This window comes from Castor canadensis, chromosome 12 (assembly GCF_047511655.1).
Source record: "Castor canadensis chromosome 12, mCasCan1.hap1v2, whole genome shotgun sequence".
NCBI classification, from domain to species: domain Eukaryota; kingdom Metazoa; phylum Chordata; class Mammalia; order Rodentia; family Castoridae; genus Castor; species Castor canadensis.
Window position 1 is genome coordinate 84,475,351 of NC_133397.1, and position 26,130 is coordinate 84,501,480.

The 26,130-nt window shown below is 42.4% G+C and overlaps 1 protein-coding gene across 19 annotated transcripts in view; it reads left to right on the forward strand.

The window, feature by feature from the left end:
• Window positions 1–26,130, forward strand: part of Inpp4a (inositol polyphosphate-4-phosphatase type I A) — a 149,208-nt gene that overhangs the window by 72,828 nt on the left and 50,250 nt on the right. For 15 of the 19 annotated variants that reach the window (XM_074050314.1, XM_074050318.1, XM_074050311.1 and 12 more), the window contains 9 exons: window positions 7,934–8,007; window positions 8,937–9,143; window positions 9,905–9,949; window positions 18,674–18,792; window positions 20,778–20,894; window positions 21,146–21,225; window positions 22,687–22,798; window positions 23,668–23,758; window positions 24,244–24,391. In XM_074050314.1, coding sequence (XP_073906415.1) covers window positions 9,038–9,143; window positions 9,905–9,949; window positions 18,674–18,792; window positions 20,778–20,894; window positions 21,146–21,225; window positions 22,687–22,798; window positions 23,668–23,758; window positions 24,244–24,391 — 818 coding nt within the window. In that variant the 5' untranslated portion in view covers window positions 7,934–8,007; window positions 8,937–9,037. Of the gene's footprint in view, window positions 1–1,220; window positions 3,210–7,933; window positions 8,008–8,936; window positions 9,144–9,904; window positions 9,950–18,673; window positions 18,793–20,777; window positions 20,895–21,145; window positions 21,226–22,686; window positions 22,799–23,667; window positions 23,759–24,243; window positions 24,392–26,130 lie in introns of all 19 variants that reach the window. The other 4 variants (XM_074050302.1, XM_074050303.1, XM_074050304.1 and 1 more) reach the window with 4 other exon arrangements.

Here is a 26,130-nt window from a genome sequence, read left to right on the forward strand (position 1 = left end):
CACGGACCAGTTGGTCTAGATCTCTGCTCCCTTCAGCCACCAGTTTCTGAAGCTTTTTATGGATATCTGGGGCTCACTGTGTTAGAAATTTATCTTTTAGGATGATTCCTCTTCCTGTGACTCTGGTATAATGTTGGTATGCTTTTGTAAAGCATCCTTAAGTCTCTAGGAAAGCTTCTGGGGTTTCTTAGGGTCCTTGCTGTACAGCCATGACTTGGGAGTAATTAAGAGGTTTTACCTTGGCTCTCCTTAGACCCTCAAGAATGCAGTGGATGAAATGGTTACGGCTTCATTCATCCTTGTCATTTTCAAGGTCCCACTTAGGGTCATACGTAGGTACTGCCTGATCTCCTGTTGGAATTGGGAATCGAGGTTCCCTTTTAGGTATCCAATGTCTTTGTCTTTCTTCTCCCTCCCCCTCCTCCTCCTGTGAAGGCCCAGTCTGAGACAGGCCTGTAGGGCAGCTTTTATCTAAGTGATAATTGTCTCCAGCTGTGGCTGCCTGATCTAGAACCCGCTGTTTCTCCAGAGAAGTGAGGGTCTGAGATAGCAATAGCATTACATATTTCCAGCTCAGTTCAGAGTTTTGGCTGACTTCTCTAAATGCCTGGATGTATTGATCTGGGTTTTCTGTGTAATTTCCTAAATCCTTTTTTATTTCTTTAAGTTCTCTCACTTTAAAAGGAATGTGAGCCCTATCCCCTCCAGGAATTAACTGGAGGAGGTAGAGTCCTGTGGGACGATGTCTGGTGTGTGAGGCAGCTGGGTAAGAGGGAAGAGGGGGAGTTGATGGAGCATCAGATGGGTTTTTTTTGGTTCAAGGGAGTTTGGAGGCTTTTTGCAAAATGTTACCATGGTCTGGGTATCTAGCCTGCATTTGTTGAGCCATTCTGGGTGGTCTCTTAGGAAAAAGAACAGTTGAATATATGGAATTTTGGTCTACTTTCCCTCCTTTTTACAGAACATATCTAATTGAAGAATGGTATTATAATTAATGCTCCCTCTTTCTGGCCATCTTTCCTTATCTCCCAGAGGATACTGTGGCCAAGCCTGGGTGCAATAAAACTTGAGTCACTTTTGCTAAAGACTTTCTGGATCAAGATCTTTCCAATGTTTTAATAAGCAGGCAAGGGGGATCCTTCCTGGATCTTTGAGGCTTGATTCCCCATCTAAAAAAAGGGAAATTGGTCACCTAAACAGAGGTTTCTCCTTTTATCTAGGTGTCCCCAGATGAGGAGAAACTCTCGTGGGAGAGGGCGTCCCTCTCTCCCTTGCTCCTTCCACTGCCACCTGTGGGTAAGGTCGTGGAGGATTTACAGATATTTCGGGTGCACCCACCCCTCTGAAATGATCTTTGACCAATGTCTTATGTATTTTGACTTGCCTGTTTGCTGTGTGACACAGGTAGGCCTGGTTCTCCTCTACCAGCTGAAGATTTATAATAACTCTATCAAAGTAACCAAGAGGGCTTGCATGGCCAGGGGAGGACCCCTGTAGAGGTGTGGATGGGGACTCCTGATTAAGTAGACTTTTGTCCCCCTTTATATTCTGTGAGGCGTATGTGCTTTTTATGAAGAGAGAGAGAGTCTGAAGGCTTTTGCTCCAGTAAGGGGCAAAAACTGAGATGACCTGAGGTTTTTGCCTTTTAACTGTTTTTATTTTTTTTCTTTCCCTAAGGGCAGTCTGTGGAGCCTGTTTAGCCAGTTGACCTGATGCTTGACAAAGACTTTTAAGCCTAAATTAGAGATTAGCACTTTCTGGTGCCTATAGGGATTTTTCCCAAACTCCCTGAAGAAAGAAGCTCACTGCTATTTAGAACAAAGTGAGGAGGGGGACATTCATCCTGAACTATTTGGGAAGGCGGAAAGAGAGGCTGAGGGTTGGGGGAAAAGAGAGTTTCCAGGCTTAACGCATGAGGGATTTTTGATCATCACTGCTGTCCAGGTCGATCCTGCCCAAGGGCAGTACTGGAACCCTGGAAGCAAGGGGTGACATCTACTCTCGGGCCACAGAAACCATGAAGGAAGCATAAGAGATCTGATTGTCTGTTTGCTGCAGACATGGCTGGAGGGGTCCAAGATTTAGCCGCCTTTGGCGCCTCAGGATGGGTCAGGAAGTTGCGTCTCCAGCGTTTGGATGACACCGGGGAGTGTCCCGGCCAGAACACCTTTTATGGCTTGAAGCAAACTTTCCTTTCCACCGGCTATGTTTGGACCTCCTCTTAAGCGGGTCAGATCTTGAAAGAGAGAGAGAGTTAGAGTTTAAGGAGAGGAAAAAAAAGCCTTGGTGCACTGAAGTCAGACTCTGCCCACTTAGCATTGGCAGTGCAGTATAAACCGCCCCCCCACCACCCCTGGTGTCTGAGTTCCCTCAGATTGCCTGCCTTACAGCTGTAATGGGAAGGAGAGATGTGTCCTTGACCACTTATCACCTTTTGGGACCTCCTGCAGTTTCAAGGGTTCCAAGACCCCTGTTTAGGTATAGACCACTTCCCAGTGTGTTACAAGATGTTTTAGGTCCCAGGCCCAAACTCCTCTTGCCCTAGCACACCAAACACAAAACAGGAGTAATGGTGAAGGGCAGAGAAAGGAAGTTTTTTATGTGGCAGGGGCAGCCCTGGGAAGAGGAAAGGTAGCATTTTAACCCATTTTTAGTCATCTTCCCCAACTGGCATTTGCCTTTGTTTAAATAGGAAGAAGAATTGGGGTGGGTGGAAGAGGTATGCATAATTATTAAATAGCCCCAAGCATAAGTGGTTCCAGTGGTCAGAGGTGGTGGCAGATGGTCTGGCAGCTCATTGTTTCAGGACTGGTCAGGTGGGGTCTTGTTACAATAAGAGTCATAGTCTCATGGCAGATGGTCTGTTTATGAAGGCTCTGCTATTTTTTTCAGGAGGTGGGGAGGGGGTGGTTTCCTCCAGCTCTTGTGAAGTCCTGTCCTTCCTGGATTCCAAAGTGACTATAAAGTGATTGCAGAGAGAATAGCTCAGATACAAAATGGAGACAGAAATGTTTAGCCTTTATCCTACCTTTAGATAATTTGTGGGCCCAAATAAGGAGTCAGTGCTTCTTAGTAAAATCAGCTTTTAAACACCTGTATAACCTCTATCTCCAGCTGGCTCCAGGGGGTTAATGGAAACAGAAGCAAATCTTGAACACTCTACATAGTGTTTGTCCCTTGAGTGGATCAGCAAGTCTAGGAGCATTTCGGTGAGTCTACTTTCTCGACAGTAAGGAGCAGTTGTGGTCCAGGCCTAACCCAGGGTATTTGGGAATAGGGGTAGAGTAGATATGTTGTCTTGAGCCCCACTTAGAGTTAGAGATGGGTTTTGATTTTGTGAAATATAAAATACATAATTGATCTTCCTCCTCCTGTTTCTAACATAAAGCTCCTAAAACCCTTGGAATATCAAGAATGATAAATGTTTTTTGTGTGCTAATAAGACAGCCGATGGGTGGGGACTCCTAGATAGCCTCAGAGTGATTGCCAGGAAACCACTGATCAAGTTGATAAACTAATGCTTTAATTAGTCATGCCTACATAATGAAGATTCCATACCCCCCTCAACCCACAAAAAAAACTGAATTCTGAGAGCTTCTGGCTAGCTGAACACATGGAAGAGATTTCTGAAGGGTGCCTCTCCCTCCCACATGCCTTGCCCTATGCATCTCATCCATTTAAAGCATTGAGCAGTAAGAATTAACTGTTTGTGTTCATTATAGCTATTTATTGAGTGCTTAGTAGATGACAGACTTCAGTCAGGGTAAGTAATCCTTGATGTTGAAACAAAACCCCTTAAGCCAGTTCATGCACACACGCTTATTTCTTGCTCAATTTAAGCCCAGGTAGGTTGTATGAGGGGAAAGGATGGGGAGTTGGGGCTCTGTGTGCTTAGGAAGGGGAGGGTAAGCAGAGACAGTGTGGTGATTTTTGGTTTTTGTTTTTGCTTACTCAACAGGTATATGTTGGACACCCTGGTCCATGGTTAGGCTTGCGTCAGGCATCCAGAATGATATGAAAGAAGTAAAGAGTTTAATTCTAGCACTGATGAGACACAAGGTGCCCAGATGGTCCTTCCATGGTCACACAAAGGAAGTAGGTTACCATGAAGTATAGACAGCTTACAGCCATTGTAAGGAAGGTTCATGCAGGAAGGGGACATTTGTCTCTCTTAGCCTATTACGCATAGTAGTTTTTAGTGTCAGTGAGTGGTATGGCAGACACCTCATTGACGTGTGTTTTTAGCTACCCTACATCTGAAGTTTTGAGAGAAAATTCCTCCCCTCCAAAAGTAGGTTGTCCCTCAGGGGCTGCTGACTCACTCACACCTTTCAGGGTACTTTCTTTCCCACTGTCTGTGTGTGGAAAGCAGACAGGTGCAGGACCAGCAATAGGGCTGAGTGGGGCAGAAGAGAAGGCCCAGTCACATTTGAGCTTTTTGCTTTGGGTTGATTGAGACAATTCATCCTTCACGTTCATGTGACCTTGAACACCCTCACTCTGCCTGCACTTCTATTTCCTTGTCTATACAATCCCTTTTAAAAATTATTTTCAGAAGAATGTCATGTATAAGATGGATCAAAATGGAGCTCTCACAGTTCATCTTCCCCTCTCAGCTGTAGCTCAGCAGCCCACAAGAGATCACTGAGCCACAGGGGCCTCCTTACCTCCTTCCTGGCCTGAGATTCCATAGAGGAAGAGGGTAGGCAAACCTTAGAAACTCCAGAGATGCCTCATCACCCCTGGTGAACCTCATTCCCTATATGGATCCTAATACTCCCTTTGTCTCTCAACCATCGCCCCACCCCTCAAACCTCTGTCTCTCTCACCATTCCCCCTACCCCTGCAGACCTTAGAGTTTACTGTCAGTGTGGCAACCTGTGTTGCCAAAAGGGGGTCCCATCCTCCACAGAGAAGTGAAAGAAGGCAGTGAGTTTCATGAGAGGTTGCTTCTTTCTTTCTTCCAGTCCCCCAAACAACTTCCATACACTCTGTTCTCCTTGATTTAAGTGCAGTTTTTCTTCTTCCTAATGAGCTCTGGTCTTCAAGCAGAGCTGGGAGGAAAAATAGGAACCATGGGAATATAGGAATCCTTGGTGAATTACCTTAAATTAATGAGACCAAGAAGGGAAATGAAGTTCAGCTGTGCAAATTAGCTTTGCGTTCTGGGTCTTGATGACTTAAATTGCAGATTATAATTAAATGCCCCCAAATAACTGTGAATTGACTGTTAATGTCTTTTTGACCTAAAAGTTTCTCTGACCTATGAACCAGAATAAAATTAATCCCTTTATGCATTTCTGTCTCCAGTGACCTCACTTATAATACAAACTGCTCTCCTAAGGGAAGTGTGGGTAGGTGGATTGCTCAGGGACCTATCAGGGGGAAGAGAAGAGAGGTAAAGTGGATGGGTTTGGGAGTCCAGAGTGTCATGTTTCCCTCTTCCCCTTCCACTCCCCCATCAAGATGTCAGGGTATAGATGTGATCCTTCCAGGTGAAGGGGATCACTTGCAGCTTTGCTACTAAGCTGAGCAAGGCAACAAGGCAGGCAATGGAACACTGAATATGTGCTGGGACGAGTGTCAAGAGGCAAGAGCTCCTTTCTTGAAGTCACACCCAGTTCTATCTCTGCCTCTGGCCAACATAGGGGATAGCCTTCTGTAAAGCATACGGGTGACATTACAGGAAGACAGAAAATAGTTCCCATGATCACACTCCAGATGTACCCAGGGTGTCAATGTGATCTTCCACAGGCTCTTTCCCTTCTGTGTCATGCCTGTCTATTGATTGATTGGTAGTACTGGGGTTTGAACTAGGGCTTCATGCTTCCTAGGCAGGCACTCTACCACTTGAGCTACTTTAAATGTCTCTTTAAATGGCTGTAACCAGAGCACAGGAGGGCTATTTCACTAAAAACACATCTGAAGCCAAGTACTGCTGGTGGCTCACGCTTGTAATCCTTGCTGCTTAGGAGGCAGAGATCAGGAGAATCTCCATTGGAAACCAGCCCAGGCAAATAGTTCATGAGACCTTAAAAACCATCATAAAAAAAGAGCTGGTGAAGTGGCTGAAGGTGTAGGCCCTGAGGTAAAACCCCAGCACCACAAAAAAACAAACAAACAAAAACATGATTCAGAACTGTCAGAAACATTTGTTCATGCTGTGTTTGTCTTTATGCAGGTCATTAGAAAAATTTAATACACTTTTTTTTGAGGTATAAAAATCACTCCTGTATAGCAGTAGAATCACTCAGGGAACCAGCACCTGAGTAGAATACTCTTGGAGCCCAAGAGTCCCTTCCCTTCCCCCACCACTCCTGCCCTTCCCAGTCAGTGCCCAGCTCTATACAATACCTCTCTTCTGATCTCACACCATAGATTCATTTGGCCTCTGCCTGCACTTCACAAAAGTAAACTTACCTAGAATGGGCTCTGGTGTACCTGGATGATGATGTTGTTTCTAAGATTTTTCTGTGTTTGTCTATCCATTCTACTGTTGAAGAACACATGTGTATTGTCTCTAGGATCTTACTGTTATGATTATCACTACAGTAAACACTCTGATGTATGCAAGCATGCATTTCTATTAGCAGTTGTACTGTGGAGTTGTGGTCCCAGGTCACAGGGTAGGATATGCACAGCTTGAGTAGAGATTGCCTGGCATCCAAAGTGGCTATATTCTTTCTACTTCACTAGCAGCTTTGGTTCCAGTTATTATCCCATGTCCTTACCAGCATTTGGCATTGTCTGTCTTTTTTATTCTAGGGAGTGTGTGAGATATCATAGTTTTGGTTTCCATTTCCCTAGTGGATAATCAGGTTGAAAAACTTTTCTCGTATTTTTTGGCTTTATTTACTCTAAAAATGTTACAAGCAATGCAGAAGAGCCTTACATAGTTTTCTCCAGGCCTGCCAGCAGTGTGTATTTTCATTAGAAGAACAGACAAACTTCCTTTGGCAAGACTTAAGTTAGATGAAGAAAGGTATATTTAGTATTACTTTAATTGCCTTAGAGCTTGGCCTCTTGCATTACCAGTGAGTTTTTGTTAATTTGTGCCAACATTACTGTGAAATGCAGGTTTTAGTACTGCAGGTATTTTCTTGGTTTTTACTATTGGTATAACATATTTTTCAAGTCGTATGCCTTTTGATGTGAGAAAACCAGTGAGTCTTCCGCTTAATGGTTTCTAATGGTGGCTCCCCCCAGGCCACAAGCCCTCTCTGCTTAGTTGGGCAGGCTGAAGGCCCCTGGGTGACCCCATAGGGTTAGGAACCCAGCCTGAAGGAGAAACTGAGTCTGCCTAAGGGCTAAAGTACTATTTTTATTATCCTCTGAGTCCCAGAGTTCCACACTCTGGGTGGTTCATGACTCAGATCTGTGGGGCTGTCAAAACAGCCCCACAGCAGTGCTGTGACTGAGTGGGCCTGGACATTCCCCTCTTCAGGAAGGCACCTGACCACCAGGCATTGATGACAGCAGCAGCAGCAGCATAGGAGCCCAGCAGTCCACGGAGTGCTCTCCCATTATTGCACATTTGGCCTTGACTGCAGCTCCTTGAGAAATGTATACTTAGCTTCGTCTCCTCCCCCTGGGAGGAGCCCTGCAGCTTCCTCTGGGGTTTGTGCTTTGTGAGTGAGAAATCTAGGACTCAATTTCACATCTTGTTTTCCCTAAACCTCCCTCAGCTGTTTCCTTGGCTCTTTAGAGCAGGCACTCACTCCCTTGAACAGCTCACCCCTGGAGCTGGAAGAGAAATGTGCACTTTTTATTTCTTACTCTTTGGGTTTTAGTAAAACATGTTTTTGAGCCAAAAGTTGGATTGGGGTGTGGAGCTCTAATGCATATGGAATAGCTCTTGGTTCTATGCCTTTCTAAGCATTGTGTTCTTGGAAACTTCATGTTTGGTTAGCTAATCGAGTTTTTCTTTTTCTAGATGATGAATTTGGACATACTCCTATGAAGAAATGCCACATGATCCAAGAGCAAGCATGTCCAGTAAGTTACTTGGTGAGTAAGTACAGTTACAGTTCAAGAACCAGAACTGAGGTCCTTCAGGCAGAGGCATGGACAGTTCTGGAGAAGACAGGGTGTTTTGAGATATATGGAGACCTTTGAAGAGGGTGTTTTAAACTAGACTAGTGGCTCTGTTAATTATCTTAACAGTTAAAAGTTGGTTCCTTCTAGAGTCAGCAGTGGTTGTAGCACACAGGTTTGGACAGGAACCAGCAGTGGTTGTAGCACACAGGGCTGGACAACCCGAAACTCTTTTCCTGCTGCTTAACCTGCTTCTGAGAACAGAATGTGAGTTCCGTGCTTCACCAGGGCAACCTTGGTCTAACTCAACCTGCAGTAGTGATTTTCCCACAGCCCTCCCATCCTCAGCATCTTCCCCTTCGACTAGGTGTAGAGTGTCACTTGACCCTTTGCAGGAAAGAGAGTATAAGACCAAGAAACACAGGAGATTTTTTGTAGCTCAGGAAGACAAAAAGCAGGTTAGGGCTGCAAGCATTGTTTCCAGTGTTTGCCATACTGAGGTAGCCTCTGGATAGCAGATGTCTTCATGTAGTGCTTATCCTTCTGTCAGAGATTGTAAAGCCATTTAGAATTGTAACGATTCTATGAGACTTACCAACAGAAGAGCAAATAGAGCAACAAGAAAATTTCAAAAGCTGTATTTTACGATTACACTTAGACCATCATTTAGTGTAGTATATTTTTGTTGAACAGGGTATGATTTCTTTATTGAATACTATGGGCATACTATGTTGGGAAGTGGGGAGGAAGGGTCAAGAGTAGTAAACTTTCTACCCCAATTCCTCACCTGCCAGTAGCCCATGAACACAACATCTTAGGTCACATTCTTTCTTCATGGGAGCACAGTGTCTCTTCATCACCAGTCTCCTGACTTCTTACCAATGTTTACTCCTATTTCTTAGGGTCACTGCCACATTAGGAAGCTAGTTTGCTAACAGTGCTTCCCAGGAAATCAGGTGTGATTTGACCCAGAAACAGGAAGCAGTTCCTCACCAATGACATCATGACAGCAAGAGAGCAGAGCCCTCGCCATGGCTCCAGGGCCCGTGCGATGCAGCGGGCTTCCACAATCGATGTGGCAGCTGACATGCTGGGCCTCTCTCTGGCAGGTGAGTCTCACAGAGCCTATACCAGGCTCACAGTACAAGCTCTCATCAAGCAATGTATGCTGTTATGTGCTGAGCAGTAAGGGTCAAGAAGCAGTGCTGGGGGAGGGGGATAAGCCTGCCTTCTGGGGCACCTGGTTGATAGGCAGAACAAGGGAGTGTGCCCTGATCTCCCATCCTTCTAGTTGAACTAGGAAATTGGAAGGGAAAGCCAGCCTTATTCCTGGGAACTGGTGTCATGGAACCTGATTATCACCAGTTTTCTAGTTTAGGTTGGTACTTCTAAGGCTCATTTGCCAGGAGGTGGTATGGGAATGTCCACAGTGCCTGTCTAGAAAGTGCCTAGTCATAAGAAAAGCCTTCCCTATTATGGGTCTGTAGACCTGAGGAAGACTGGGTTTGGTCTTGGATTTGTGATATCCTTGGAATCTCAAAAGCCAGTTGTCTTTTCAGAAATGGAGAACTCAATCTTGGCATGGTGGTGCACATTTGTAATCTCAGCACTCAGGAGGCTGGGGTTGGGAATTTGAGGCCAGCCTGAGCTATATAGTGAATTCTTGGCCAGCATGGGGTACTTAGAGAAACCCTGCTCAAACAAAAAAAAGAAAAAAGAAAGAAAGAAAAATTTAAAAATGTAAAAATCACTTGTAATTGTTTGGGGTGGAGGGGAGGAAGTAAAGTGTTGGGTTTTTGTTTTAGCATTAAATCTAAAAGCAGGGACTGGTTTATTAAGGGTGATTTTTTGTCATTTTTGTTCTACTCAGGAAATATACAAGACCCAGATGAGCCCATTTTAGAATTCAGCTTAGGTAGGTATCCTTTTTGTTGTTGTTTATTATTATTATTATTATTTTGTTTAAAAAAAGTGTCGCTTAAAACAAAACAGAAACCCTACTTGTAGGGTTCTTGTCTCTAAGAACTTGCTACGGTATTTCTGAGAAGATGAGGCCACGAACTTCCTGTGGGCAGGAAGGAAACTTGGAGGATGAGTGCCCACAGGCTGCTGTCTCAGCAACAGCCTGCTCTCCTGTCTGGAGTGAGCTCTCCACAGCCCTACAGTGGACAGGGACCTGCCAGAGAGACCCCCTCAGCCCTCTCTCCTCCTACCCTTCTCAGAGAGGGAATGAGAAAATTGGGTTTAGGGCTGCACTTTGTGCTTCCTGGCTATAAGAATTTAGCTCTCTAGTCTTCAGTTCCCTTCTCTGATGAAGATATTGATGACACCTGAGTGCTGTCCCTTTCAGTGAGGATCAAATGAGAGAATGTACTAAAAATGGATTTGATTGTGCAGAGTCCAGGGTCAGGGAAGCATGGCATTACTGTGACTTACTCAGGAGGCCAGAGAGCTGGGTGGGCTTGGCCTGAGACACTTCTCCTCCAGAGCCCACACTATGCAGTGCTCTTCTCCCCTCCTCTCTTCCACCCCTTGGTTGGTGACCTGGCCATAATGTCCCCTAGGTGTGACATAAAAGAGTCACCTTCTGGGGAGTTCAATAACCAGGAGTGTAGTTCTAACTCTTCCAAACCACGTGCATGGCCTCAAGCCTGCCACTTGACCTTAAGGAACCAGTTTCTCCACATGCTGTGTGAGGGAGCTGTTGCTTGTTCCAGAGACAAAGATCAAGGCAGTCAAACCCCCTTCAACAACAACAAAAATGAGCATAAAAATATAAGTTTATTAATCTCAAATTCATATGAAACTTAGAAAATGTCTCTATTTCTGATGAAATGTTCTTAAACAAGTTTAGAGGGTTTCCCCTGTCTTGTCCTGTTGGCTGGTCTGCAGTGGGCAGTGAGCACATGCTGCTTGCAGGAATGGAAGGATTGGGGAAGCAGCCTCTAACCACACTGGGGTTTCCACACTTCTGCCTGTCCCCACCTTTGAAGAACTGTCTTGCATTTTACAAATTAAAAAACTGACCCAAGGAGTTGTTTGTTGATAGCAAAGTGAACATTTCCAAATACCTCCTATCTTATTCACCCCAAATATCAATACAGATAAGAAACAAAAATGCATACCCCAAGCAGTGAGACAGTTTGGAGCCCAAAAATGTCACCTGGGAGGAGGAGACATATGGAAGACTATTAAGTAGGAGAGAGGAGTATGGCCACACCTGTATGTCCATGAATGTCAGAGGCTGAGCAGAGGGTTTGTCCCAAAGGCACTGGGAGTAGTCAGGAGACAAAAGCATGGGGGCTTATTGGTAGTTTGTACGAGGAAGAATTTGGGCTCAGGTCCTCTTATACCCCCTTAGCCCTGTAGAGGCTGGAGGGTTATTTTCTTGAGAAATTCAGAAGCAAAGAGACTCTGTGTGAGGTATATCAGCACAGAGAAGAGATGAGGGGCCAGTCAAAACAAGGGATTGCTTTCATCCTCTTTCAGCTGTGCATATGCCTCCAGGGAGGAGGCTCTTTCTCTGGAGGAAGTAAATCACCCACTCCCCCTGAAGAGACAAAGAGACTCTGGCCTTCTAGAACCCAACCTAAAATAGGTTGGCCATCCACCTGTCATTGTGGTGGAGCCCACTGAGCCTACCCGCTTTACTTAGTGCATCACATAGCCTTCCAGTATCTCATTCTTTAAAATGTGGATGATTACCCACTTAAAGATTGGGGCACAGATGGTCATTGCAGCTTTATTTTTAATAACCTACACTAGTAACAACTCAAAATACCCATCAACAGAAAGCTTTACTATGATGGAATAGTTAGTTATGAGCAGAATCCTACTCAGAAAGGGAAAGGAATGAATGACTGATAGAAATAACCACATGGATAAATCTTGAAAGTATCATGCACAGTGAAAGAAAGAAGCAATACACTGAAGGCTGAGTATTGTTTGATTTCCATTTGCTCGAAACTCAGGAAGATTAATGTATAGTGATGGAAAGCGGGTGACTGGTTGTTGAGACTGGTGTGAGAGTTGACTGGAAAGGGGGAAGGGAATGCTGTGAGGTGAGGAAATGTTCTGTATCTTAACTTTGGTTATATGGATACAGGTGCTTACTGTAATGCATTGAACTGTACACTTACAGTGGATACGTTTTATGATAAATGATACCTAAAAATTGATTTAAAACGAAATGAAAGAGTAGTCAAAAGACCACTGGGGCTGGTGGAGTGGCTCAAGTGGTAGAGTGCCTGTGTAGCAAGTGTGAGGCCCCAAGCTCAAACCCCAGGGACCCCCTCTTGCTGGGCACCCCCCCCCCAAAACAAAAAAAGAACACTGGACCTGTGTGGGTGACTTACAACATGAAAGAAAAAAAACAGAAAAAAGTACAACTTCAAGAAATGGAGATGTTGCAGAAGTAGAAGAAAATGTCAAAGAACTTCTATCCTCAAGAAAGATTATTTATTTATGTGTATCTAAGTGTAGGATATCTTAAAGGAAAAAAAATAAGAACAACTGAAAAACAAACACAACCTTAAAATTTAAAACAACAGATGAAATTTAGAAATTCAGTATAATTTTGAAGATATTTAAGGAATTCTCTCAGAAAGTACAATTTTAAAAGCAAAATAGAAAGTGGAAATGGAAAATTATACAGTAAATTCAGGGGGTCAACATTTAAAAACAAAAATAGGAATTCAAGGGGCAAAGTTACTAAGAAATAATAAAAGAAATCACTCAGAACTAAATAATGTGTATCTAGTTTAAAAATGCCTACGAAGGCCCAGCATAATGATTGAAAAAGACACGTATCAAGGGACATAACGATGAAATTTCAGAACACAGGAAGTAAAATGAAAATTCTAAACCTTCCAGAGGGAAGAACAGGTTACACTAAGGATCAGGAATAAAAGTGGCATGAAACTTCTCAGTGGAATTGGAAATTTAAAGACCGTGATGCAGCACCTTTAATTGTATTTTTAACCTAGAGTTTTCTACCCAAGCAGACTATCAGTGGAATATAAGGGCAGAAGGCAACTTGTTTCAGCTCCACAAAATGTCAGATAAATTGACTTTACCTATATCCATTTTTTGGGAAGTTATGAAGACTGTGCCTCACCCAAAAGAGGGCATAAGTTGAGAAAAAAAGATGATACAGTGCCCAGGAAATAGTATCCACAATGGAGAGAAATGAAAGAAATCTCACCTGGCTCGTGATGAATTGTATTTGCTTAAGTTTAATCATGCAGAATGTAAATTTAATAAAAAAAATTGAACTAAAATGATAGCGTTTAGAGCATAGGAGTTGTGTAATTGAATTTAAGACTTTCATGCCTATAATAGGTGGAAATCAGGACATTTCTGAATCTAGCAAATCAAGAGCAGTAATGCAATCTTGTTAATTAGACACATGGAGGACAAAGCAGCTTAAAAAAGGTGAGGATGAATTTTATATTAAGTTGATTTTACCACATTTTTAAAAAAATGGTGAGCAGGAGAACCTGGCGTGTTAGCTTACACATGTAATCCTAACAACTGGAAGGCTAAGATTGGGAGGATTATGGTTCAAGGCCACTCCAGGCAAATAGTTTGTGAGAAACCATCTCCAAAATAATGAGAGCAAAATGAACTGGAGGCATGGCTCAAGCAGTAGATAGAGCATCTGCTTTCCAAGTATGAAGCCCTGAGTTCAAACTCAAGTCCCACTGAGAGAGAGGAAGAGAGGGAGGGAGAAAGAGAGAGAGAGAGGAGAGAGGGAGAGCAAAAGCAGGAGCAGGATGATTGAAAGAGCAAATATTGTGACTCCCAAAGGAAAAAAAAAATCAATAAAAGTTGAAAATTTAAAAAAATTAAATCTGTGCTCATTGTAAAACCTTTAATACAGGAAGTGTTAGAGGAAAAGAAAATTCTATTGGAGATGACCTATTGCCATTTTGGTATCTATTCTTTTAAATATTTTTTTACCCTCATAGACTGCTATGTGGAATTTTTTAATGAATCTGGTGACAGAGGTAATGGAATTATGTAAAAAATGTCATCTTAATATTCTTGATGTGCTTTTTTCATATAGCAAAATATCACTGGCATACTTTCAATTTAATAGATATGGAGTCAGCCTCATTATTTCAGATGCCTACGTAGAGTAGGCTCTGTTGCTTATTTTAACACTATTTTACCGTTGGACATTTAGGTTCTTTCCAATTTGCCATTGTAAGTATCCCCACAGTGCACATAACACAAGATCTTTTGTACATTTTTTGCTAATTATTTTCTTAGGATAAACTCTTGGATTTGAAATTGCTGAATCAAATGATATGTACTTGAAATATGTTTTACCTGTTTACCTCAGAAGCATTTATTTAGCATTTATTCAGCCAGAATTACAGATGAACTTAGACAAGAGACAAGACCTCTGTATCAGAGATTAATTGGAAATATGCCAGATGAGTGGTGAAAGTGATAAGCAGAAGGCGGTGTGACTGGGGGCTGCTCAGAGGAAGCTGCAATGGCAGCAATGAAACTCGAGCTAGTAATTAAGCATGGGGTGCTATTTAGGTCGGCTGGGATATGGAGGAGAAGCCAGCAGAAAATGTCACTTATAGAAAGGCTGTAGGTGTTCTGAAGGTAGACATGGACTCATTGACCCTTAAAGTGATATCAATCTTCCCAGTCTTTGCCTGAAATCGTGGTGAAAGTCAGTAACCTAGAAACCACTGGGGGACAGAATAGAGATTCCACAAAGCCCCATTCTCAGAGAGTTGTTATTTGGCCTCACTCAGAATTTACCCACTAGAACAGCTTTTTCTCTGTTTGTGAAAAGCCATCAGTGGCTAGGGTGGGGGTAAGCTCAGTGGTAGAGCATCTATTTAATATGTTTGAGGCCCTAGTTCAATCTCCAGCATCACCACCACCAATAACAATAAATAAGTAGCATTTTTTTAAAAAAAAACATTGCAGCTGCACAAAGCAGTACTAGCACTTGAGGCAAATAAGAAGCTGACCAAAAAAAAAAAAAAAACCACCGAACAAACAAAAACCCCAACACTTAACTGGAGAAAGATAATGTCCACCAGGAGCTTTGAAAAGCTCTGACATATTCATGGCAGCCAGCACATGTGTAGAGGTATACACATGTCCAGTTTGTGTGCATGCTCAGGAAAGACCTGAGAAGGTGTAAGCGGTCACTTGAGACTGAGCAGAAAGTGAAGACAGATACTTACGCCTACCTGAACATTAAAGATATATACCAATATGTACACACAGATTCTTAGCAGGAGCCAAAAGGTCTGTGACTGCTGGTGGTTAAGGAAATCTTTGTCCAATTTTATCTGACCACTAAGTGAACCAGACGGTCACTGTAGTGGCCATACATGACAAAAGAATATTACTGTACAGAATAAAATCAGGAAAGTCACCAACCAGTCAGCAAAAACAACAACAAAAGAAACAGTCCCTGAGGAGGAAGAGAATCTGATTTTCAGAGTTGCTACATTATATAACTCAAAGTGTCTAGTTTTCAACAAAAAATAAGGAGCTATGAAAAAAATAAAAAGCCAAGAAAGTATGGTTCACGTACAGGAGAGTTAAAACACACACACAGTCAGTAGAAACTGTCCCTGAGGAGGCAAAGATGTTTGAATTTTAAGCAAAGATTTTAAATCAGGTGTTCTAAATGTGTTCAAAGAGCAAAAGGAAATTATAAGTAAGGAACTAAATGAAAGTATGAGAACACTGTCTTACCCAATAGAAAATACCAGTGAAGAAAAAAATTATAAAAAGTACCAAATATAAATTTTAGAGCATAAAAGTATAACTGAAGTGAAAATTTCATTGCAAGAGGCTCCACTACAGGCAGAAGAAAAAAAATCAGCAAACTTTGAAGACAGGTCAGTTGAAATTATCCAGTCTGAGGAACAGAAAGAAAAAAGAATGAAGAAAAATGAGCAGCCTCAGAGAACTGTGGGACACCATTAAGTGTGCCAATATAGGTTTAATGGGAGTTCCAGAGAAAAGGAAAGAAGGAGAGAGAAGGGATATTTGAAGAAATTATGGGTAAAAACTTCCCAAATTTGATGGAAAGCATATCCTAGGAGTCCAGTGAATTCAACATAGGATAAAGTCAAAAGATCTCCACACTTGGACACATCATAATGAAACTACTAAACTCAGACAGAATTGAAAAAGCAATCAGAGAGAAGTGACTTACTATGCACAGGGGGTCTTCAGTAAGACTAATAGCATATTTTTCATCATGAATATGGAGTTCAGAAAGTAGTGAGATGACATAATGAGTTCCTAAAAGAAAAAGCAGTCAACCAAGAATTCTGTATCCAACAAATTGTCTTTCAGGACTGGGGCATAGTTTAAGTGGTGGAGTGCTTGCCTAACAAACATGAGACCCTGAGTTTAATCCCCAATACCTTCAAAGGAAAAGAAAAAGTCTTTCAAAAGAGATGAAGACATATATCCACACAAAAACTTGTACACAAATGTTCATAGCATTATTTATAATAGATAACCAAAATATCCATCAGTCAATGAATGGATAAATAATTCAGTAGCCTGTTATTCATCAGTTAAAAGAAATGAGCTACTGACACTTGCTGTAGCATGGGTGAGCCTTGAAAATATGCCAAATGGAAAAGAAGCCAGACACAAGGTCATATATTGTATGATTCCATTTATATAAAATACCAGAGCAGACAACTCTATATGGAAAGAGATTAGTGGAGGAGGTTGGGGAAGAGGGATGGTGAATATTGTTAATGGGTATGGATTTTTTTTCTTTTGAAGTATTGTCCACATTAAGGAAGTAGATAGTGGTAATAGTTGCACAACTCTAAGTACCCAATAAACCATTGAATTGTACATTTTGGCAGGGTGAATTTTATAATATGTGAATTATATCTTAATAGAAAACATCTTTTTAAAAAAGTTAGGGGTACTGTGCTGAAGACTGTTATGAATCTGTAAAGGCCAATGAAGAAACAATTTCATAGCTTAAAGACAAAATATGAAAAAGATTTTGAGTAAAGACATATGACACAGTATGGTGTTAAAATATTTTATTGCTCGGAGACCCAGAAGAAGAGAAGGAGATAGAAAGAAGAGCAGGCCAAAAGTAAAGAATTTTTTTTTTTTTTCTGGGAGAAGGATAGATTGGAGGCCCAGTATCTTCACCAACTGCCAGCCATCTCCTTCTGAAACTTCTAAATTCCAACATAAAGAGAAAAATCTTACATGCTTCTAGATGAAAAATAGATAAACAAAAATGAAATCCTACCATTAAGGATGCTAGAAAAAAGGAGCAAAATCTAAGAAATACCTGTCCTTGTCTCCAGAGAATTGATAGGATAGTAAAGAATCTGAAGGTGGAGGCCTGCTTACTTCTTTGAGGGCTCACAGTGATTCTCAGGAGCAAGGCTTAGAGGTCTGGATGCTGAGCAGAGATTTAGACAGCCTCCAGTTGTAAAGTGCCAGATGCTTGATGGAACCTCTTTGACTTTGATTTAGAATCCAGAAGGTTACACTTCTAGAGTAAAGGAAATCAGATGCAGTTGTTCACAAGGACTACAGGTCTACTTAGTCCCTAAAATAAACAAAGGTATATCAGAGTGCCAGTGCTTCTCAGAACCCAGCAGAAGCAATCAAAAATCATCTCTGGAGAAAGATAGCATCAGTTTGGGTCTGAGATAATTTCTATAAGCAATGTTTAGAATGTTCTTTTTAGCATTAATTGTAGATTCTCAGAACTATGAGGAAACAAGACATATGAGCAGAAATAACTAGCAATACAAACAGACCCAGAGGGGATCTGGATATGTTGACACAGATGTTAGAATAACTATTGACTGCATTTTAGTGAGTTTGGGCTGCTATAACAGAGTATCATAGACTGGGTGGCTTCAACAGCAGAAATTTATTTTTCAGAGTTGTAGAGACTGGGAAGTCCAACATCAAGGTGCCAGCAGACCAGTATCTGGTTTCATAGATGGAATCTCGTATCTTCATGTGTCAGAGAATAGAGGGAACAAATGTCTCTTCTTTTAAAGGCACTGATCCAATATGAAACCTCTATTCCCATGAGTCATCACCTCCCAAAGGCTTCCCTTCCTAATTCCATCAGCTTAATGGTTAAGATTTTAACATAATTTTTGGGAGAGGACAAAACATTCAGTCCATAACAATATGTTAAAGGGTAATAATGACATTATTAAACACCTTACTAGAGAACTAGAAACTACAAAAGAATCAAATGGATACTCTAAAACTATGAATAGGTATAAGAGCAAATTTGACACAATTGAAAAGAAAATTGGGATTTTTAGATATAGGTAAAGAAGAAAACTTCCAAAAGAAGATAGGAGATTGCTGGATTTGTGATCCATTGCATGTATCTAGGAAGTCGTCCTAATGCAGCCTTCCACTGCAGTGTTGGCTTTACTGTTTTATGAGGTGGGAAGGAGAAAGGAATAAACAGATTGTTCCACATTTTTAAAATCACCTCCCCAAGACAACTGACAACGTGATCACCTGATCCTTTGGAGTGTCAGTTTATGCTTTGTTTGGGTTTGTTTGAAGCAGATAAATAACTAGAGCCTGGTCTAAAAGGATTCGTTTCCTTCCCATCTTCATTCTGTAGCTTGCAGTGAACTGCATACTCCATCATTAGATCGAAAACCAAATAGTTTTGTAGCAGTGAGTGTCACCACCCCTCCTCAGGCTTTCTGGACAAAGCACGCACAGACAGAGATCATTGAGGTGAGTACTCTTCTAATGGAGCCAAGAATGTGCTCACATGGGATTTGTAGCCCTGGTAAGAGGGCTGTTTAGTTCCTGAGCTTCTGTAGTTGCAGTTATATTTATGTGAATTGTTTTTTTGTGGTTTTCAGTACATTGATATTTTTCATCACTCTCACTCATCTGGGGGGTATTTACATTTGCCATGACCTTTATAATTATTGATGAACTGCTGAATGGGTATTATTGAGTAGTGATCTTCTAAGGTTGATTGCCCCTTAAATGATAAGATCTCATTCTTCCTTGTCATTTCTATTTGGCTGCTACTTCTTGAGAATTGTGGCTCATTAATCAAAGTTCAGAAGAGTGTTGCCTATTAACCAAGCCTTTGCTGTTGGTTTTTATTTTTATATACTTTTGAGTTTTCTGTTCTATGTGTACTCTTTAAATCAGTTGATATACATCCAGAATTCTTTAGGTAACTTTACAAAATCCTTGTAGATAATTGAACACATTATGTGAGTTCAGACACTAAGTGTAGGGAGTTGTTAGTATAAAATTCCTCAGGGTTTTATTTACAATGTGAGTAATTATCAAAAAACTTAAACTGCATTTACATTGTTCTAATATTTTTGTACTTTTACATAAAACATAATACATAATTTTAAATAAAAACAGTTTTGTTAATTGGTTTTACATTTTTGAAGCTAGACTATTCTTTTAGTCTCTTAGAAATTTGTTTCCAAGTTCATGGCAACCACTGTGTTTTGTAAGCAGTTGTTAGGCATTGCCACATGTTAAGCACAGTGCCAGACAATCATATGAAGGCCCTAGGAGCACAGTCCCTGCTCCAAGGAGTTTTCCTTCCCAGCCTGTGGATGGGGAGGCAGAAATGAATGTGGCCACCTCCATCCACAGTAGAGTGTGGGAAGTGTTAGAGTAGCAAGGTAAGGCGAGCACAGGAAGTTGGAGATCTCATCCAGCAGTCTTCCCCAGGTGGAGCTTAATGAAATTCTGCCTCAGCAGGTCTGAATTGGGGTCTAGGACCAGAAGGGAGCTTGTGATGCAGCACAGTAGCTGGCCACAGCAGGCCTTTTGCAGCAGAGTCACTCTGATGGATATTTGGTGACACAGGGAAGATGTTGAAAGAAGTAGTTCAACTTTCAGGAAGAATTCATGGTCACTGGGTGGTTGATAGTGATGGAGAAAGACGGAGTCCACTAAAGTGGACTGCTTGGACAGAGATGGCTTTCACCAAAGGCAAATGGAGGGAGAAGGGAGTTGAGGGAGGTCCCACTACCCCCCAAGTGGGGCATCATTAGACATTGAGAGACTAGGTATGATGTCATTGGGAGAACCCAGCCAGAGGCCCACATCAAAACCAGTGCAAACAGGACCTAGTAACTATTATTTGAGAAAGAGAATATGATATTGTGAAGCTTGGGGGAGCAGGCAGAGCTAAGCTGCCAGGAAATAGCCATCTGTGTTCTAAAAACCAGCAGCTGGTCCTAAAAAAAGAGAAACCTTTTAAAAATTCAGCTTTCATTATTCCAAACAGAAGATTCTAGAAATAATAAGCAACCTAACCCATTCATTTTCTTTTTTCACCTGCCTGTTTGTACATCTTGAAGAAACAACCCAAAGTAGTAGGTCCAAATACATAATACACTTCAAGTTGTGACACTAGAAATACATGTGGACATTGAACTCATTTTAGTTTTAGAAAAATGTTCTTTCTAAATGTGAAACCCATACAAATGTGCCCCTAACACAACTTGTGCAGTGATCCTGTTTGTTGAGTCTAGATTTGTTACAATTTATGACAGATTACATTTTCCTCTTTTGGAAAAGGCTTTTGGTTGTATGCATCTATTTAAGCCACCATTAGCATTTGTGTTGTGCCACGTCAGTAAAAATGTTAGTTTTTCATTCTGAAAATGTTAATGTGTTTCTGAAACAATCCCTTTAAACAACTTCAGCTCTGATTATTTAATTTTCTGTTCCAGGGAACCAACAATCCTATATTTCTAAGCAGTATTGCCTTCTTTCAAGACTCTCTTATCAATCAGATGACACAAATCAAACTGTCTGTGTATGATGTCAAAGATAGATCTCAGGGAACAGTTAAGTAACGTGGTTCATGGGATCTTCTTCCTTTTTTATAGTTATGTAATCATTTAAGTGAGAGGTGAGCACAAGAGTGATTTCACTACTGGCTCATGAATTAACTCATGACTAAACATACTTGTCTTCCCTTTGGGCTCCTGAGATGAGGGGGAGAGGTGTTGTGGGAATCAGCTGCAATCCCCGGGACCCCAGTAATTGGACCAGAGGCAAAAACAAGTGCTAATGCTATTTCTGTCCTCTTCCTCAGATGTATTTACTGGGCTCTGGAACATTCATTGTCAAAGATCTCCTTCAGGACAGGCACCATAGGTTGCATTTAACACTAAGGTTGGTATTTAGTTGTCCTTTGAAAGAATCTGGAATTGAGAGGTCCAGGGACAGAAGACGAAAGGCCCCATATCCTGTTCTGAGAGAACATCCAGCTCAGAAGAGGTGGTTCTCTTCTGAGGTGAAGCAAGATGAACCCCTCAGCCCGTCAGGATCGAAATGCATACCATCCGTAGGAAATACAAACACAGCTATGATTGACCGTCCATTGTGTAGCCAAGACAAGAGCCCCACAGTAGTCCTTAGTGTTTATGGAGAACTCGATTCAGGAAAAGGGAGAAATCTTAGGTCTGAGTATGGTGAGTATGATATCTCACGTCTGTAATCTCAGCTACTCAGGAAGTGGAGATCAGGAGGATCACAGTTCAAGGCCAGACCTTGTAAAAAGTTTGGGAGACCCCATCTCAGTCAATAAAAGCTGAGCATGGTGTCATACGCTTGTCATCCCAGCTACTCAGAAAACATAAATAGGACTATTGTGGTCCAGGCCAACCTGGGCATAAAGCAAGACCCTATCTCAAAAATAACCAAAGCTAAAAGGGTTGAGGGCTTAAGTGATAGAGTGCCTACCTAGCAACCCCAGTACTGCACGGGGTGGGGGAGGGAACTAGGTCAAATAAGGAATCGTGAGGGAAGGGACTGTTTGACAGAGCATGTGCCAAAACTAAATCTACTTGGGTAAGAGTTAAGCAGTAGACGTCTTCCTTTTGGAAAGGATCTAAAAATGACATTTGAACAGATGGCATGAGAATGACTTTTCCAGGCATGAGAACAGTGTGAATGAGAGAAAGTCACAAAGAATATGGTTGGGGAGATGTGACCACATAAAAATTTAGAACTGGACTGAATCAGGCAATGGAAATAAAACACCTAGGCTCCTCTTGGATGACTGAGGTTGGCACAGGCAGCTGTCAGCCTCCCTAATGGGAGGCATTGGGATAGAACTGATCTGGGCTGGAGTAGCATGAGCTGTATCACCTCAGGATTAGGGGACTTCAGGAAATCCTTAGGGGGTCTGTTTACTGCAAGTCCAGGCCTAGGCCTTGAGGTAATCAAATCCTGAGGGTAGGATAGGAAAGTAACAGAAAGGGGTCTAGTGCCAGAAAAAACAGGCCTCCTCAGTCCTGGTTCTGAGATGTGTCCCCATCATCCTATCACCATCTGGGCAGGGATGGTCCCAGGGGCTGGCAGAGGATCTGGGAAGATCCTCGGGAAGCCCCTCCAACTTCACCAGGAACATCTATACCATCTGCAGCCCTCTGCTGTGCCCCATGGTTTCCTTGTCTTGTCCCTTCCCCCGCTACCCCCGCCAAGGTACTTTACAGTGAGTGCTGGCTGATTGAACAGTTAGCTGGCCCTTGTTGCTCCCAGACCGCATGGCCCAGGATGGCTGAACTTTGCCTTTAAGCAGAAAAGAAGTGCAGTTGCAATGCCGTTATCAAAGCATGTTGCTTGTTGCAGGTCTGCAGAGAGCGACCGTGTAGGTAATATCACTGTGATTGGCTGGCAGATGGAGGAGAAATCAGACCAGCAGCCCCCTGTGACTCGGTCTGTGGACACTGTCAATGGGAAGGTAAGTAGATTACCTTCCTCCCCTCCTTCAGAAGGCCTAAAATTACCTGTTCCAATGGATTAAGCTTCTGGACTCAGCAAAGGGCAGGGTGTCTGCTAATTGATGCTCTCCCATGGGACACTTTGCTGGTTCTCTCTAGGCATGAGTCCAAGTGGGAAAAAAAGGCTCCTGGCCTGACCTGAGATTCTGTGTGTCCCTAGAGCACACCCTTGCTCCCCATGCCACAATGGCCTCCCCTAATGGACAGGAACTACAGGGCAGGAACATGGCAGGAGGGTGGGGGAATGGCATGTGAGTGAAGAAGCGATTGAGACCCAGGTCTTCATTCTATTCTATCTCAAGACACACATGTGTCCCCAGTCACCTTGCTTACCTCCATCTTCTCAACACCCTTTCTTTCTCCCCCTCCTCCCATCTTCAGCATGCACCCTCCCACACAGTCTCTCATGCACAGTCTCTGACCCAGATACCCTGTGCCCTCAAATGAGAATTCTAATTTAAGAACACCACACTGTTAAGTATCATTGTTGTAAAATACCAAGTTATCTCATTTTACCCAAAACAAGCTCAGAACACTAGCCTTGAGAATATTCTTGGCATCATCTCTTCTCCCATTCATTTTGTACTTGGGAACACTGAAACACAAGGTAAAATGACTTAGAAGACATTCACGTGAGAACTGGGCATGCAAGGAAACACTCAGTACACTGCAAAGGGAATTAATGTGTGATTTGGGCAGTATATTCATTGTTAATGGTGCGTATTTGGTTAAGAGTTCTTGTGTGATGCGTGTGGTCCCCGTTTCTCTGGGGGTGCTCTGGAGTCTGCTGAGTCTCAGTTTTCTTGTGCTTTTCTATACACGTTATCAGATGGTTCTGCCCGTTGATGAGAGCTTGACCGAGGCATTGGGAATCCGATCCAAATATGCTTCATTGAGAAAAGACACTTTACTGAAATCGGGTAAACAGCATCCTCCGTTGGTACTTTTGCCACTCTTCTGAGTGTCCACTGGGCCCATAGTCACCCTCTGCTCCCCATTTGCTGTGATTGTCACAGCCATCCCCCAATTGTCACCTGTCTGCTGCTCATCAATGTGCCGTTCTTTCTGCAGCACATGGAGTTAGTGATACCCTGAGGAAGGGGCTCCTTCATTTCACTCTTTCCTGTTTCACATTGGGTGCTGTGACTGACAACCTTCCCACCCCGGCTCCTTGCACTTTAGAGTTAGTTACATCTTCTGGGACAAGGAGACTGCGTGTCCTGAGGGAGGAGCGTCAGGCATAGTCACTTGGTTGGGTTTGGGTTAAGTATTTTAACTCCCCCGAGAAGCACAGAGAGAGAAATTGAGGGTGCCATCATCACTGAGGGCCTGGGTAGGAGGACCTATGGGGCAGGGCTTTGGCCAGCTCACCCATAGCCTGTCTCCCTTGCCTTCCTACCTTAAGTGTTCGGAGGTGCCATTTGCCGCATGTACCGGTTCCCAACCACTGATGGCAATCACCTGCGCATCCTGGAGCAGATGGCAGAGAGTGTGCTCTCCCTGCATGTGCCCCGGCAGTTTGTGAAGCTCCTGTTGGAAGAAGATGCAGCCAGGTGAGGCTCCTTCCTTTCTGAGATGTGGTGGGCTAAGACATCCTGAACTGCAAACCCAGCCTTTGCTACTTGCCTGTGACCTCAGTTTGCTCATCTGTATCACAGACTCCTGGGCAAGCACTTCACAAGGTGCTTCACAAGGCAGTGTGTTTGAAGCCCCCTCTGTGTGCCCAACACTCAACACACCTTCCTTTTCCTGTCCCTTTTCTTTCTTTTCTCACTGGTTCTTCAGAAACATCAAAATAGCTGACCATTCTTTGATCACAGCTGCTCAGAGGTTCCTTAGGTTAGGGCCATGGAGTAAGGGCTCCAGAAGACTGGAATAGAACCCTTTAGGGCACTCTGGTCCCATGGAGCAAGGCAGCCCCTATATACTGCTTATCCTGAGGCACATTTTATCATATTTTGTCTCTTGCCTGTCCCAGACTGTCATTTCCATTCCTTGCCCTAAAACAATCTTAATTATTAATATCATATAACAGAAGTATGAAAGAAAACATGGCAACCAGAATCCTACTGTTATAAACAACTATTTTAATTTAAACATAGCAAGAATAATGAGTATCAGATATCTTTTACCTAAGTTAATCATTAATATTTTGCTGTTTTCATTATCTACGCATTATTGTAATTTCAATTTTTAAATTTTTCCTTTCAGTTTTGTCCATATTTTGACATATTTACATAGCTGCAATCTATTTTTCCATGCATCTTCAGTTTTTATGATTAAAAAAATTTTTTTTTGTAGTACTGACTGGGGTTTGAACTTAGGACTTCACACTTGCTAAACAGGTGCTCTACTGCTTGAGCCACTCTTTCAGCCTGTTTTGCTCAGATTACCTTGAGATAGGGTCTTGCTTTTTGTCCGGGACCAGCCTGAACCACAGTCCTACTATTTTACCCTTCCCTTTGTAGCTGGGATGACAGGCACATGCTACCCCACTATTAGTTAAGATGGGGGATTCTCATAAACTTTTTTTGCCCAGGCTGGCCTTGACCTGCTAATCTTTCCGATCTCAGCCTTCTAAGTAGTTAGGATTATAGGCTTGAGCCACTGTGCCTGGCTCACGTTTTAATTTTTAATACTACTTGAAAGAACTCATTCAAGTTGCTGTATTGTTTGTTGCTGTTGCTGTTGTTGTTAGCAGCAGCTGTGTTTCAGGCACTTGTGCTTGGTATGGGTACCAGGGATGGTCAGAGTGGGAGAACAGGGAATCATTCCTAGGAGTGCCAGATGAGTCATTGTGTCTGACACTGAAAGAGATCTGTGGAAAGTGGGTGGTCAGGGCAGACCTTTGGGACAAGGCAATATTAGCTTACCCCCATGACATGGAGAACAGTTCACATGCAACACAACACCAAAGATATCCCAAGAGAGTGGCCAGAGCAGCCCTGCCTGCTTTGCTCAGGACAGTGACTTTGGTTGCACTGAAGCCCTGTCTTCACTGGGTGGTTTTGTTTTGTTTTTTTGCATTAGTTTTGCTCTTTAGATAATAATAAAATGAGCAAAATGTTTTTTTTAAGCATTAAACAATTTAATAAAATTCCTAAACACTTTTATAAGTATCATATAGTTTTTCCTCTCAGGCAGGCATGGAACCCTGTACTTTCTGATGTGTTTCATAAAAACAATCATGTCAAGTAGCTGTAATGTTTACTGCTGTATTTCTGAGTGTGTCTTGAGAGTCCTTTCTTTACTAATCATTTTCAAGGATTATCTTGAAATCAAGGATTATCTT